The 16590-nt window shown below is 47.6% G+C and overlaps 1 protein-coding gene across 1 annotated transcript in view; it reads left to right on the top strand.

The window, feature by feature from the left end:
• Positions 1-16590, top strand: part of EPS8L2 (EPS8 like 2) — a 423360-nt gene that overhangs the window by 317227 nt on the left and 89543 nt on the right. The window contains 3 exon segments of the mRNA XM_029582244.1: positions 13022-13170; positions 14713-14854; positions 14966-15057. Coding sequence (XP_029438104.1) covers positions 13022-13170; positions 14713-14854; positions 14966-15057 — 383 coding nt within the window.

The raw sequence follows: 16590 nt of genomic DNA, 5'->3' as shown, positions 1-16590 counted from the left end.
AAAAATAGCAGCTACATGAGCAGATGATATTTTTAAAAGCTCAGCATACACGCAGAAATCAGAATCCCTGATTCCCTGTACGTACCTGGATCAGTCCAGACAGTGGGTTATGTCCCCAATCCAGCAGATGGAGTCAGTCAAAGCTTTGAGGGGGCGTCACCATAAGTGCTACTACCCCCTCTGCAGGAGTTCAGTATCTTCTGACTCCAGCAGATGCGAGTAGGGAATACGGGTTGCTCCCGATTACCTCAGGCATTCCTTGTACTTCTTTATCTGATTTTCTTCTCTCTGCCTACTTCTTTTTGGATCAAGTTTTGTTAAAAAAAAAAAAAAAAAAGTGTAAAGTGAGTTAGAGGGCCCTAATTGGGAGGCGTGGCTTCCCTCTATGTTTGTCTGCTCTCTCCTTCTTCTTTCGTTGCGTGCGGGGTAAGTGCAGTGTTTGCTTTTTGCTTCTTTCCCTGCAGTTTGCTTCGACGGACGGTCGCGGAGGCCAGTAGGACCGGCCTCTCCGCGTTCTCTCTCTTGCCTGCGGCCATTTTCGCGGCTCCTCGTGGGCTGCGGAGGCAGGCAGGGAGGTCGTCGTTGGCGGGTCGCGCGGCCAGGAAGGCCCCCCCGCGGTGCCGTTTTCGTTCTCGGCGGGTTGTGCAGGCCGTCCGGGCCCCCCCGCAGCGGCGCTCCCGTTCTCGGCCCCCCCCGAGGCTCTGCCGGGTGGTTTTTTGATCTGCCGGGCCTGTTTCCTGCACAGCTCCGATGCCGCGGCCAGAGCGCTGCTCTGCTTGCGGCGAGCCGGGCTCGCGGATCTCGAGGGAGGGCATCTGTGCGAGGTGTCTCCCCGGGGGGGAAGGCACCTCGCGGCCCCGCATCGATTTCCCTCGTCTCACAGGCTTGCCCGGGCGGCGGGGGCCGGCCCCTCCCCCATTCCTGGCGGGAACGGCGGCCATCTTACACTCTGCACGCCCTGAGGGGGAACAGACAGCGCTGGGGGCCGGGGATGCTGGGGAATCCCCGCCACACTTACTCCCGGAATCGGACCCGGAGACAGTCCCGCAGGGGCCGGGTTCCCCGGGCCCCCCCCCTCGGAGCCCCCCTCGGGTAGACAGGGGTTTTCCCCAGAGTTTATCCTTTTGCTGCACACCGCATATCTGCAGAGCCTGGAGGCTCCCACGGGACCTCCTCCAAACAAGATGCCGCGGCCCTCGCTACCTTCACCGGCCCCCCCCGCTCCGGCGGGTGTGGGGGCCCCTCTGCCTCCCGCTCGTGCCCGGCTCCCGGGGAGCTCGGGGACTGCGGGCTCAGGATCAGGTTCCCCTGGATCGGATCCGGCGGATCCGGGTCAAGGGGACTCCACTTCAGAGGGTGATGATCCGCACACGCTGCGTCTGTTCCAGCGGGAAGAGCTGGAGGACCTACTTCCACAGGTTATTAAGGAGTTGGACCTCGATCCACCGCCAGAGCCGCCCGCGCCCGTAGCGCCCGCTGTGGTCACTTCCTCAAAGAAGGGGGATCCGGTCCTGGCAGCCCGGAGACCGAGAGCTCGGGCTTTTCCCATTCATGATTCTTTCCTTCAGCTTCTCACCGGGGAGTGGGATGCCCCGGAAGCTTCCTTTAAGGGCAGCCGGACCATGGAGAGGCTCTACCCGCTGCCGGAAGATTTTCTCGATCTCATCAAGGTACCTAAAGTGGACTCCGCGGTGACAGCGGTCACGAAGAGGACAACCATCCCAGTGACAGGGGGAGCGGCCTTACGAGACGCGCAAGATCGCAAGTTGGAAGTCTTCCTCAAGCGGGTCTTCGAGGTCTCCGCGGTAGGTCTGCGGGCGGTGATGTGTAGCTCGCTGGTACAGCGGGCCAGCCTTCTCTGGGTTCAACAACTGCTCACATCTCAGGTCCTACCGGCCGGGGAGGCCGCCCAGGCGGATAGACTGGAAGCTGCGGTTGCGTATGGGGCTGACGCCTCCTATGACCTGTTTCGGGTCCTCGCCCGCTCCATGGCCTCGGTGGTAGCGGCACGGCGCCTCCTATGGCTCCGCAACTGGGCGGCGGACACATCCTCCAAGTCGAGCCTGGGCTCCCTGCCATTCAGGGGCAAGTTCCTGTTCGGGGAGGATTTGGATCAAATCATCAAGACGCTGGGGGAAAATGCGGTTCATTGCCTGCCGGAAGACAGGTATCGCTCCACCAGGGCGTTCTCGTCCTCGCGGACCAGAGCCAGGGCGCAACGGCGCTACCGGAACTACAGACCGGCGGCAGCCAGGCCCTCTGCCCCCAGGTCTCAGCCCTGGTCTCGCTCCTTTCGCGGGCGCCGCCCCGCGCGGCCCGCCCCCGCAGCTGGACAACCCTCTCCCAAGTCCTCGCAATGATGTTCAGCTCGCCCACTCCGCCGTCCCCAGGATCGGGGGGCGACTGGCGTTCTTCTACGAGGAGTGGGCGCAAATCACCTCGGATCAGTGGGTCTTGGACACCATCGGACAAGGTTACGCGTTGGAGTTTGTCCGCGCTCCAAAGGGACGGTTCATTTTCTCCCCTTGCGGCTCGGACACCAAGCGACAGGCGGTGCAGTTGACCCTGGACAGACTTTGGGAGATAGGCGCCATTGCGCCCGTGCCCTTCGGAGAGGTGGGCTTGGGCCATTATTCCATCTACTTCGTGGTGCCAAAGAAGGACGGATCCTACCGGCCCATTCTGGACTTGAAAGAAGTCAACAAATCGCTCCGGGTGGTTCGGTTCCGCATGGAAACGCTGCGGTCCGTGATCGCGGCGGTGCATCGCGGGGAATTCCTGGCCTCCTTGGACCTGACGGAGGCCTACCTCCACATCCCCATTCGCCGGGAGCATCATTGTCTTCTGCGGTTCAAGATCCTGGATCAACATTTCCAGTTTGTGGCTCTCCCGTTTGGGCTAGCAACGGCTCCGCGCACTTTCACCAAGATCATGGTGGTGGTGGCGGCTGCCTTGCGGAAGGAGGGGATTCTCGTTCATCCTTACCTGGACGATTGGCTCATCCGAGCGAAGTCTTTTCAGCATGGACAGGAGGCTGTGGCCAGAGTTATAGAGTTTCTGCAGTCCCTAGGATGGGTGGTGAACTTTTCCAAGAGCTCCCTGGTACCCTCGCAGCGCCTGGATTTCCTGGGGGCGACCTTCGACACCCGTCTGGGCGCGGTTTTTCTACGTCAGGACAAGGCGCGAGCCCTGCGGGATCACATACAACGGTTTTCTGCGTTATCGGTTCCCACCTCCTGGGACTATCTGCAGCTCCTAGGGGTGATGGGTTCCACCATCGACATGGTCCCTTGGGCATTTGCGCGCCTCAGGCCTCTACAGAGAGCGCTTCTATCACGTTGGAAGCCGCTTTCACAGGACTACCAGGTGCTCCTTCCTCTACCGCTGTTTGCCAGGAACAGTCTAACCTGGTGGATGAATCCGGAGAATTTGGCCCGCGGCATGTCTCTCGATCTGCCAAATTGGGTCGTGGTAACCACCGACGCCAGTCTCGTAGGATGGGGAGCGGTCTGCGACCGCAGCGCCACGCAAGGGACGTGGTCTGCGGAGGAATCGAAGTGGTCCATCAATCTACTGGAGACCAGAGCGGTCAGATTAGCGCTCCAGCACTTCCTGCCACTCCTCCGGAACCGGGAGGTCAGGATCTTAGCGGACAATGCGACGACGGTGGCCTATATCAACCGACAGGGCGGCACCCGCAGCCCGCAGGTCGCGCTCGAAGCAGAGATGCTGATGCAGTGGGCGGAGCGGCATCTGGCCCGCCTGGCGGCCTCGCACATCGCGGGCGTGGACAACGTACAGGCCGATTACCTCAGCCGTCAGCTCTTGGACCCCGGGGAATGGTCCCTCTCCGACGAGGCGATGCAGCTGCTCGTTCGACGGTGGGGACCCCCCCACCTCGATCTCATGGCGTCCGCACGAAATACCAAGGCTCCCCGGTTCTTCAGCCGCCGGAGAGAGCGGGGAGCGGAGGGCGTGGACGCTCTCGTACTCCCGTGGCCGGCCAACCTGCTTCTTTACGCGTTCCCGCCGTGGCCGCTGGTGGGAAGACAACTCCGCCGCGTAGAGGTACACCAGGGACCGGTGATCTTCGTCGCTCCGGAGTGGCCAAGACGACCTTGGTTTGCGGACCTGCTCCAACTGGTGATCGACGGACCCATCCGTCTGGGACATCTCCCCCGCCTCCTTCACCAAGGCCCGGTATTTTTCGACCAGGCAGAACTCTTCTGTCTTGCGGCCTGGCTTTTGAGAGGCGCCGCCTCCGGCGCCGGGGCTACCAGGAGGCGGTAGTCTCAACACTGCTGCGTTCTCGAAAGACTTCGACGTCGGTAGCCTATGTGCGAGTCTGGAAGGTGTTCGAGCTGTGGTGTGCCGGACTGAACACGAGTCCCTCTGAGGCTTCGGTTCCTCAGATCCTTCAGTTTCTGCAAGCAGGGGTGGACAAGGGACTTGCCTACAACTCACTCCGGGTTCAGGTGGCCGCCCTTGGCTCGCTCCTGCGGGACGGGGGTTCCCTGCTACAACACCCGGATATTCTCCGTTTTCTCAAGGGTGTCAAGCACATGTGACCTCCGGTGCGGAATCCTTGTCCCTCCTGGAGTCTCAACCTGGTGCTACGGGCCATGTCGGGACCTCCGTTTGAACCACTGCGGAATGCGACGATCAAGGATCTCACGCTCAAGGCGGTGTTTCTGGTGGCTATCTGCTCCGCTCAGCGCATCTCGGAGCTGCAGGCCCTGTCGTGCAGAGAACCCTATCTCCGGTTCTCGGATTCCGGGGTTTCGATTCATTCTGTTCCCTCCTTCCTCCCGAAGGTGGTGTCCGCGTTCCATGTGAATCAGACGGTGGAGCTTCCTTCCTTCTCCGCTTCGGAGCCAAGGTCTCTCCGGCTTCTGGACGTCAAGCGCACCCTGCACCTCTATCTGGAGGCTATGAATGACTTCCGGACTTCTGACCATCTCTTCGTCCTCTGGTCCGGTCCTCGGAAGGGGGCTCAGGCCTCGAAGACGACCATTGCCAGATGGTTGAAGGCTGGCATTGCCGCTTCCTACATTGGGGTGGGGCGGACTCCCCCACCCGGTATTGTTGCGCATTCTACACGCTCTCAGGCGGCCTCTTGGGCGGAGACCCGCTCGGTCTCCTCTCAAGAAATCTGTAGAACGGCCACCTGGAAATCGCTACACACGTTCTCCAGACACTATCGTCTTCACCTCGCTTCCTCGGTCTTTGGACACTTTGGTGAGCAGGTTCTACGAGCGGGTCTCGCAGGACCCCACCCGGTTTAGGGACGCTTGGGTACATCCCACTGTCTGGACTGATCCAGGTACGTACAGGGAAAAGAAAATTATTCCTTACCTGCTAATTTTCGTTCCTGTAGTACCATGGATCAGTCCAGACGCCCACCGCATTTGGGTCCTACTCCTGCTCGACGGGGTTTTTCCCTCTACGGGACGGTAGTATTTTCTGTCTTTCACGATTGCTCAGTTTTTCACTGTTTGTCACAGTTCCGTTTTGGGGTTGACACGCTGACCTTTTGTCCTCCCACCCGTTGGTGGGGCGGGCACGGTTTTGTTGCTTAGGTTATACGGTTGATTGTTGCCGTTCCTTAAACTTGATCCAATTTGGGGGTTCTTGGTTTACTCGGGCTTGGATATACTCGATACTGAACTCCTGCAGAGGGGGTAGTAGCACTTATGGTGACTCCCACTCAAAGCTTTGACTGACTCCATCTGCTGGATTGGGGACATAACCCACTGTCTGGACTGATCCATGGTACTACAGAAACGAAAATTAGCAGGTAAGGAATAATTTTCTTGTACATTTACAAATATGAAAAAGGGGCGGGCCAGGGGCGTTCTAGGGAGGGGACCATCATTTATGCGAGTATTGCTATTTTTAAATGTGGCAGCTCACTCGCACGTATTTATTCCTGTTCTATATCTGCTACAAGTGATTGTAAACATCTTAAAAGTGAAAAAATGACTGGATTGGGGGTCTGGGTGAAATGGGGGACTTCAGGCTGAAGAGCCAGGAGCATCTTCATGAGCTGCAGATGGACTGGGCAAACTGGTAGACTAATTGGCAAAACTGGTTAGTTCATTGCTGCGCACATGTCAGAAAATCTCCTGACTTACTGTGTAAAAGCTGATTTATTGGGAGTAAAAGCAGCTAATTAACGCGAGTAAAATCTACTTACGTATCCTTTCAAAATTTGACAAACAAATACACGGGTATATCATTTGCACACACTTATTCAGCGAACTTCTGACTTATCCGGATAAGTAGCACCTTAGCTGCTACTTGGACAAATTTGAACTTATCCGGATAAGTAGCAACACTAATCCAGCTATATTCTGAGTTATCCAGCTAAGTAGCAGAAGGTGCTGCTTAGCTAGATAAGTCTGAAAAGCATTACTTGTCCGTCTAACTAACAATTTTCAGACTTAGCTGAGTATGTAAGATAGCCAGATAAGTTAAAAAAACCCAAAAAAACCGCTACTTAACCAGAGAAGTCTAACATCTCTACTTATCCAGCTATCAGTTTAGCTGGATATATAGCGTTTTTTTTAGACTTATCTGGCTATTTTATATACCGGATAAGTCTGAAAAGCACTACTTTAAACAGAAGTAGTGCTTTTCAGGATAAGTCCGAACTTATATGGCACGCAATTTTTAAATACACACAAGTATGTGTACGTGCTTATCCTTTGCGCACGGGTTATAAAATAAAGTAGTACATTTGTGTGCACCAATATATACACAGAATATGGAAGCACACAAAGTTTTGAAAGTTATCCTCTAGGACCGTGAGCTCTCTGGGTTAAGAGAAGTATCTACAGTACTTGAATATAATCCACTCTAAAGTTTCAAAAAGCGCAATATAAATAAATAAGTGTCTCTCTACGCACGTGAAAGTATTGTGTATACACAGCGGGTATGTGTGTGTGTGTGTGTGTCAGTCGCACAGTGCTCTAAGAGATCATTCTTGCGAGTAAACCACTGCTTCGCCTCAGAGCTCCCTCTGAAAATTGCCAACTGAGAGGGCAACCTGCAAACTGCACATGGACGCGTAAAGTCTGCAGGTAGTTTTTTCTCGCAAACTTTACGTCAGTTTTCAAAGCAAAAACTTTCCCCTTCCATATTGAGGCCTAGATTTCTCATTCCACTATAAATATAGCGGAATGTAGAGCCGCGGCCAGAAAAGGGGCGGGGGGGTAGTTATTTCCGATACTACTGCCGGCGATAATGTGTAAAACAATATAGCCCGCAGCGCAACTGGGCCCAAAAGCTTTTAAATCCCGCCCAAACCCCTTCCCTTTCCCTCATTTAAATTTTATTGTCGCGATGTGGTCATTATCATGCGCATTAGGGCATTATCGCACGCAATAAGACCCTAACGCACATGATAACAGCTCATTGCATTTTGAAAAATGACCCTGTGGGTCAGAAAGAGTCCTCGCACAGACCTGTACCTGCTATTTATGTGGGAAGATTTTCCAGCAAAATGACTCCTGAGCACGGAATTGTGTGAGCATACATGTAAGTGCAAACCCCTCTCCAACTGTGCTCCTCTCTCTGCAAGATCTGGCAGTATGCCTAGATTTGTACACGAGGAGAGGATAACCAATTTTCAAGAATTCAAGAACTGTAAAAAAAAAAAAAAAAATCCCACTAACTTCACACGCAGTCACAGCAACATTTTATTATACTTCACAACAATATCTTATCTAATCATTTTGCTACACATCTACATTTTATAATATTATACATATTTATTAATTGATACAGCTGGTTAAAATGCTTATAGTCGTTCTACAATTCCTCCCCTTTCATATCCAAGTTATTTTTCCATGTTTTTTGTAACTTTCTCACATCCAAAATATTGTTATAATATTTGTTAAGTTTCATACTATATTTGTTCTTGTATTGGGAAATGTTCTTTACTTTGTTACTCTCTGCCTTTACTCACATTGTTAATTGTAAACCGGGTTGATGTGATTCCTATCATGAAACTCGGTATAATAAAAATAACAAATAATAAATAAGAACCCATTTCTGTATATAAAACACTGGTTTAGCTGCGGCAATGCCTTTGAAAATTACTTCCTAGCTCCTTAAGAGGGCGTTTTTAAATATTCCCATTGCCTGCAGGTTCACAGGTACCTTATACCCCCAGGACTGCAAGTTAATTTTCCTCATCAAGTTTCCTATTGAAAATTCAAGGGCCAGCTGGTCTCAAAGGTACTTCTGGATTTGCAGACTTTGAAGATGCAAAGTCATCGCCGTAAAGAAGGCACTGGGATTTCAAAATACTATCCCTGTGCAATATTTCTGGCAATGCCCACCCCATTACAATCTCTTTGAAACTTGGTTAAAAGTACATCATAACACTGAAGATATGTACATCTGCAGAGGAGGAAGGCAGCTGATTTTACCAGTTAACTGCTTAGTCACCTGGCTAAAATATTAAGAAGTGCCATGCTGGGTCAAACCAAAGGTCCATCGAGCCCAGCATCCTGTATCTAACAGTGGCCAATCTGGGTCATTAGGAAGAACCTGGAAAATCCCAACACTAGATCCAATTCCTTTTTGCTCACTCCCAGGGGATAAGCTGTGACTGTCCTCAGGTTCACCTGTTTAATAATGGATTATGAACTTTTCCTCCAGGAACTTGTCCAAAACTTTTTTAAACCCAGCTATGTCGGAAACCTTGGCCACCACATTCTCTGGCAACAAATTCCACACTTTAATTGTGCATTCCATGAACTTTCTCCGATTTATTTTAAATCTACTCCTGCTAATTTCATGGAGTGACCTCTAGGCCTAGTGTAAAGAGTGATACTTCACGCATATCCAGCATAGCTCTCTGCTTCAACGGCAGGGGAGAAAGTCTGATACTTCACTTTCAATGCATATTCAGCATAACTCTCTGCTTCAACGGCAGGGGGAATGAAAAAAAGTGGATCTATATACAGACAACAACCAACAAGGACTGAATTACATAGTCTGGGTAAACAAATAAGCATGGGTGTAGCTTGCTTATTGCGGCAGTTACTACCCATAACTAATTAAGCTAGATATTTCACTTAGATGCAGCTCCAACACTGCTCTCTACATTAATGGTGGGGGTGGAAGAGAAATAGAACCAAAAGGTTACTAAGAGCCAAGAGAAACAGATAAGTATGAGAAAAAAAATGCGAAACTTGCTGGGCAGACTGGATGGGCCGTTTGGTCTTCTTCTGCCGTCATTTCTATGTTTCTATGTTTTTATACTATTTGGAAAGAAAAATAACCAGTCCATTGTACGTGAAGACTGGAAGGTGGCCATTGTAAACCCGATATTTAAAAAGGGCTCCTGGGGTGATCCAGGAAACTGTAGACCAGTGAGCCTGACTTCAGTGCCAAGAAAAAGTTTGGAAAATATTCTAAAGAATAAATCACAGAACATATAGATAGACATGATTTAATGGGATACAGCTAAGAACATAAGAACTTGCCATACTGGGTCAGACCAAGGGTCCATCAAGCCCAGCATCCTGTTTCCAACAGTGGCCAAACCAGACTACAAGTACCTGGCAAGTAACCAAAAACTAAGTATATCCCATGCTACTGATGCTAATAATAGCAGTGGCTATTTTCAAAGTCAGCTTTACTAATAGCAGGTAATGGACTTCTCCTCCAAGAACTTATCCAATCCTTTTTTAAACCCAGCTACACTAACTGCACTAACCACATCCCCTGGCAACAAATTCCAGAGTTTAATTGTGCGTTGAGTGAAAAAGAACTTTCTCCGATTAGTTTTAAATGTGCTACATGTAACGTCATGGAGTGCCCACTAGTCCTTCTATTATCCGAAAGAATAAATAACCAATTCACATTTACCCATTCCAGACCTCTCATGATTTTTCTCAAGGGAAGACCTGCCTCACAAATTTGCTACATTTTTTTGAAGGGGTTAATAATAAACATGTGGATAAAGGTGAGCCAGTGTGCTGTGGTGGTCAAAAAAGCAAACAATGTTAGGAGTCATTAGGAAGGGAATGGCAAATAAAACAGAGGATGTCATAATGCCTCTGTATGGCTCCATGATGAGACCACACCTTGAGTACTGTGTTCAGTTCTGGTCGTCATATCTCAAAAAAGAAATAGATGTATTACAGAAGGTACAGAAAAGGGCAACCAAAATGATAAAGAGGATGGAACGGCTCCCCTGTGAGGAAAGACTAAAGAAGTTAGGGCTGTTCAGCTTGGAGAAGAGACGACTGAGGGGGGATATGATAGAGGTCTACAAAATCATGAGACGATTTGCATGGGTAAATATAAATTGGTTATTTACTCTTTTGGATTATACAAAGACTAGGGGGCCACTCCATGAAGTTACAAGTAGCACATTTAAAACAAATTGTAGAAAATTATTTTTCACTCAGCACACAATTAAGTTCTGGAATTCATTGCCAAAGGATGAGGTTATGTCAGGTAGTGTAGCTGGGTATAAAAAGGATTTGGATAAGTTCCTGAAGAAGTCCATAAACTTCTGTTAGTCACTATGGAATAGCCACTGCTTGTTGCCAGCATTAGTAGCATGGGATCTTTTAATATTTCGGTGCTTGCCAGGTACTTGTGACTTGGACTGGCCACTATTGGAGACAAGATACTGGCCTTGATGGACCCTAGGACTGACCTAGCAAGGCATAACTAATGTTATATTCTTATGCTATCTGTCTTTAACCCATCCTCAGCCCTGGATTTGTCAATAGGCATGCATTATGTTTGTGCCCAGGGTGGCAAACATTTTGCTGCAACAGCTGGCTAAGATTTGTTGCCTTCCAGCTCTGCTGAAGCTCATTCAACAGAGAGCAGCTCTGTGCTCCCTATAACAGATTCTTACAGAAAATGGGGGAGTGAAAATGCCAAAAATGCTTAAAAGCGGCAAAATCCTAAATCGGTCCCTGCAACTCTGCTGGCAGTGAATTCCAGACCATTGAGTGAAAAATAATTTTCTCGGATTCATTTTAAATGTGCTACGTACTAACTCTTGTATTATCCAAAAGAATACATAACCATTTCACATTTACCCATTCAAGTCTTTTCATGATTTTGTAGCCCTCTATCATATTCCCCCTCTGCTCCAAGCTGATCATTTATCATTTTGGTTGCCCTTCTCTGCACCTTCTCCATCACAATTATACCTTTTTTGAGATGCGGCGACCAGAATTGTACACAGTATTCAAGGTGCGGTCTCACCATGAAGCGATATAGAGGCATTATGACATTTTCCGTTTTATTCACCATTCCCTTCCTAATAATTCCCAGCATTCTGTTTGCTTTTTTGACCATCGCAGCACTCTGAACTATTTCAATGTAATATCAACCATGATGCCTAGATCTCTTTCCTGGGTGGTAGCTCCTAATATGGAACCTAACATTGTGTAACTATAGCAAGGGTTATTTTTCCCTATATGCATTACCTTGCACTTGTCCACAAAAGGACATCGCATCCTATCCCATTACTTTTTAGTTTTCTTAGAAGCGTCTCATGAGGGATTTTGTCAAACGCCTTCTGAAAATCCAAATACACCACATCTACTGATTCATCTTCATCCACATTTTTATTCACCTCTTCATGTCTAGTTTTACAATCTGACATTCCATGACCACAAAATCTCCCCCAACAATGGGTGCGGAGCAAAATGAGAACACTTCCTCTTATAAGTCATTGTATAAAAAAATAAATATTAAATTTTGGTGTCACCTCAATAACTGCAATACAGACTTCTTCCTCTACCAGCCACTGCAAGAAATTACACAAAACCATGCAAAAAACACATTCATCACCTCTGTAGTGCTAATTCCCAGAATTAAAACAGAAACAACCCTTCCTGTGAAAAAAACGCACTGCAAATATTAGACTAGGACCAAGAATACCAATGCACCTCCTTGTGTGTGGCCCACATATACGCGTATGTGGGCCACACGCAAGCAACGCGAATTTTAAGAAGTTGGGACGTACACGAGTACATACTTGTGCGCAGATCAAGAATAAGGAGGCAGAGAAAGGGCGGGGAATGGGCGTTCCGGGGCCAATCTGACACTCTATAGGGATCCCACTATAAGGGGGCACTTTCAACTCAGGGTGGGTTTGGGGGAAGGGTCTGGTGTTTCATTGGTCTGCCTAGGGTCTGCCTAGGGTGCGAGGGTCTGCCTAGGGTGCAAGGGTCTGTAGACCCTTGTAACACTGCTGCCTCCCAAAATCCACCCTGAGATGAAAGTGCCCCTCTTACAATGGGATATAGAGAGAGTGTCAGATTGGCCCCCTTAAAAGTCTCTCTCTCTTCTCCCCAGAATGTGCATAAAGGCGCCAACACAGTAGGACTATTTTAAATGGTACTTACACACACAATATAAAATTGAGTGTATTTTTGCTCGCGTACCCAATCCACACGTTTATGGGCGCATGCACGCACCTTTTAAGATTTACTTGTAACTGAATCTCTCACCTCAGTCACGTATGCGGAACACAGGCAACTCTCACTAAATACAGAACAAGTGACTACAAACTAGAAATAAAAACATGCAGACAAAAACTGAAGCGGTAATGCCAAGAAGCCAGAGACTGCATGCAACAGAAATGCATTTCATCCTGTATGTGCAAAATACAACAATATAAGATATGCATATTCCCATAATAAGAGTCCCAAAAAAGAATATATAATCATTAGAAGAATGGGAAAAATGAAAGCTATAGCATCAAGATATTTTGTATCCAGTAACCAGCATAGAAGCATAACATGACCAGGGAAAATACTGAACATCTCCAAGACTGGGAGTTGTTATTTCTCTTTTCTGCTTTGTAATTCTTTCCTTTTAACACTTAATACATATTTCTTTGACCACACTTGTATAAATCATCATGACAGTAAATTTTCTTAATTCTGAATCTGAACACATAGACCAGATCATGTATAGCTCCATCATGTGCTTGATACAGACTCTGTCTGACTATGTTTGTGGAAAATTTCAGATCGTTCAGAGTACTGGAGGCCCAGAGTTGGCCAGGTCTGTGCTTAGCCCACTTTTATCCAAGGATGCCACGGATTTCCTGAAGGGACACCTGACACCAAAGGAGATGATACTCTGGGAGTCAATGGGTGAAACATGGACCCGGTCCAGGTAAATGAGTCCATACATGCAGGGAAAGGATGTGAAGCTATTGCACTCTTACTGCTCCTCAACATTTCTCATACCCCAGGGACTGAAATCTACCAGGCTTGTAACTTGAGGTAAACAGACAACATTTCCATAGGCAATGGTGGCCAAATGACTCCCAACTCAATAAAGATTTCTGCAACGCTGATTATAATAATCAAGGATTTGTGCTTGTATTACCATCTTTGGGAGAATCTATAGCACTGGCTGGCCTATTTAAATAGAGTTGGGTTGTTTTTTTTGTATGGGTTGTAATTCTGAGAGATGTTTGTATCTCCAGGTCTGTTGTATCAGGACACAATAGTTCCCAGAAACAAGAATGCCCATTCTGCTTTTATGTGGGATGATTGTGCTTGCAGGAAAATTGATCAAGATTTCCAGAGTAAGTTGGGTGCAAGGGCACATCCTTTAGTTCTCTAAGGGTCCCTAATTTGGGGAGATGGACTCCTAAATCAGCACCTCTGAAAATTGATTAGGATTGAGCACCTAAATTTAGGAGCCTGTTTGCCCTAGGCACCTAAATATGGGTACCAAAACAGAAGGCAGCTACAAGGGTACAGGCTCAATCCATGCACTCATAGGCTAACGTTTAGCTCTGCCTCTGGTACACTTCCATGTTGCCCCTTTTTGTGCAAATAAAAGTGGTGCACACAAAATGTATGCAGTTGGTGGAGGTAAATATTGAAAGCTTGGATTTCATGTGTGTAACTTTTGTTTTTCTTTTAATTATCTTTATGAATTTTGGGGGGATTTTAAGAACATAAGAATTGCCATGCTGGTTCAGACCAAGGGTCCATCAAGCCCAGCATCCTGTTTCCAACAGAGGCCAAACCAGGCCACAAGAACCTGGCAATTACCCAAATACTAAGAAGATCCCATGCTACTGATGCAATTAATAGCAGTGGCTATTCCCTAAGTAAACTTGATTAATAGCTGTTAATGGACTTCTCCTCCAAGAACTTATCCAAACCTTTTTTGAACCCAGCTACACTAACTGCACTAACCACATCCTCTGGCAACAAATTCCAGAGCTTAATTGTGCATTGAGTGAAAAAGAATTTTCTGCAATTAGTCTTAAATGTGCTACTTGCTAACTTCATGGAATGCCCCCTAGTCCTTCTATTATCTGAAAGAGTAAATAACCAATTCACATCTACCCGTTCTAGACCTCTCATGATTTTAAACACCTCTATCATATCCCCCCTCAGCCGTCTCTTCTCCAAGCTGAAAAGTCCTAACCTCTTTAGTCTTTCCTCATAGGGGAGCTGTTCCATTCCCTTTATCATTTTGGTTGCCCTTCTCTGTACCTTCTCCATCACAACTATATCTTTTTTGAGAGGCGGTGACCAGAATTGTACACAGTATTCAAGGTGTGGTTTCACCATGGAGCAATACAGAGGATAACGTTGTGGTGAACTGGTTTTTGCCTAGTGCTCAAAGGATTAATGTTGGTAATGAGTCAGCAGCTTTTTGACACATTTCTGTCTTGCTTATATGTCTGTAAAGAGCTGACTGGCCCAAAGAATCCCTGGTCCCACAGTACATCCCAAAGTTCCACAGTGGCTGGCAGCCTCCGCTGGAAATCTTCCAAGGAGCCCCCTGGGAAATGGAGCTTAGTCACCCCCCGGATCCAGCTGGACAGGAACAGGTCAGTCTCCAACATGCAGGCGTCCTTCCTTTCTCCCGCTCTCTTAGAAATGTAGCAAACTGAGATGGCAATCCTATTAGTCCTCAATAAGTGTGTCCTTGATCTTTTCAGTGGTCATCAATCAATGGGTATCCAAACCGTAAATCATCTTTCAAAGGAGGCCAGACGGGAGATCCGTCCCCAAGTGGGCAGCAAGGAAACAGGTAACACAGCCTGGCTCCGCAGCTTGGCTTTAGTCCACACATGGAATTTGTTGGTGAACTTTCGTCCTTAATTGCCACAGATAGGTCTGGTTTATGGGCTAACCCAAATACGTGAATTAACCACTAGATAGAGCCATTGTATGCAAAGGTATCTCATGGCTGGTCCTGCTCAACAGATGTACAGAGCTGTACTTAAAATCATACTCTGCGTCAGATTAGTGGTTTATATAGGTACAATGGTACCTTTTATTAATAAAGACTTATTTTATTGTTACATCTTTATGATTTCTGTTGCTGTTTATTTATATTTTTTTATTATGAATGTGATGGTTACCTACCTAGAATTATAGATAGTGCAGGATACAATTTTTTAAAATAAATATACCGTGAAGGGTGTGATGGGAATAGAAAGCCAATAAAATCAAATACAAATCGTTACATTTATTATATAATAAATAAACTAGAAATGTCAAAATATTGTACATAAAATATTGTAACCACAGTAAGAAGTAACAAAGACAAAATATGTAACAGCATTTTTTAATAAAAACCTTACATAGCCATATTTCAGCAGATCTGCTTGCACCGGGGGAAACCTTATTTATTTAAAAATGTAAGAATGCAAAATTGCCATGCGGAGGGTCCTTGGTTTGATTCCAGGATCAGGTCTTCCGTTCCCCAGGCTGCTGTACAGGCAGTGTTCACAGTCCCTGGAGGAGGGAGCTGTGGTCATCACTAAGGCTGACACCAGATTCAGAGCCCATGAAAATGCATGGCTCCTTGCCTCAGGACTGGTGCTGCAATGATCAGACTAGAAGCAGACTAGGAGGGAGGGTCTATTAAAACAGAAGAAAATCCTTGGGTAGTTGTGAATGAAGGCTTATGGTACCAGGATTCCAGGTGATGTCTTCACTCAATGCCACAGTCGTTCCCCACAGGTGTAAGCCACAGCTGATTCTTAAAGGTCTAAGAATACCTGTGAAGATAGGCAGGTCAAGGCTTAGGGCCTAGGCATGATCCAAAATCAGGTATTGGTCAGAGGCCAGATGTGGAACAGGAATCATGGGCCAGTCAGATAGCATTTCCACAGACAAGGCCTCAGAAAACTGGATCAGCAAGGGTATGTCAAGCAAGGTCTTCTTATATACAGCGATTCTCATAGCTGGTCCAATCAGGAGCTTCCAGGGGCATGGACCTCCCCTGCCAGGTAGATTAGGTAATTACTACCAAGGTGTTCCAAGATCAGCTGGTCCTGTGGCTAATCCTGAAGGTCTGTGGTTCAAGTCCCACCATTCCTTACTGAATGAAGGTTCATTTCATGGCCCTATAGCCCAAAGGAGACCAGTTCCAGGTCAGCAAGAGAAAACTACCAGGCCTTAAACAAACTAGGAGGGTAATTTTCAAACTGTGTGGATAGCAGTAAAGTTGTATATGCAGACTTTACTGAGGCTTTTCAAAACAAACTTATGTGCATAAGTTCATTTTGAAAATTCTCGGGGAATTGGATGAGCACGCTCACATATTACAGTACCA

The sequence above is a fragment of the Rhinatrema bivittatum genome, chromosome 17, assembly GCF_901001135.1.
Source record: "Rhinatrema bivittatum chromosome 17, aRhiBiv1.1, whole genome shotgun sequence".
NCBI lineage: Eukaryota > Metazoa > Chordata > Amphibia > Gymnophiona > Rhinatrematidae > Rhinatrema > Rhinatrema bivittatum.
Note: the sequence above shows the minus strand (reverse complement) of the source record. Positions and strands in the feature narration are given on the sequence as shown.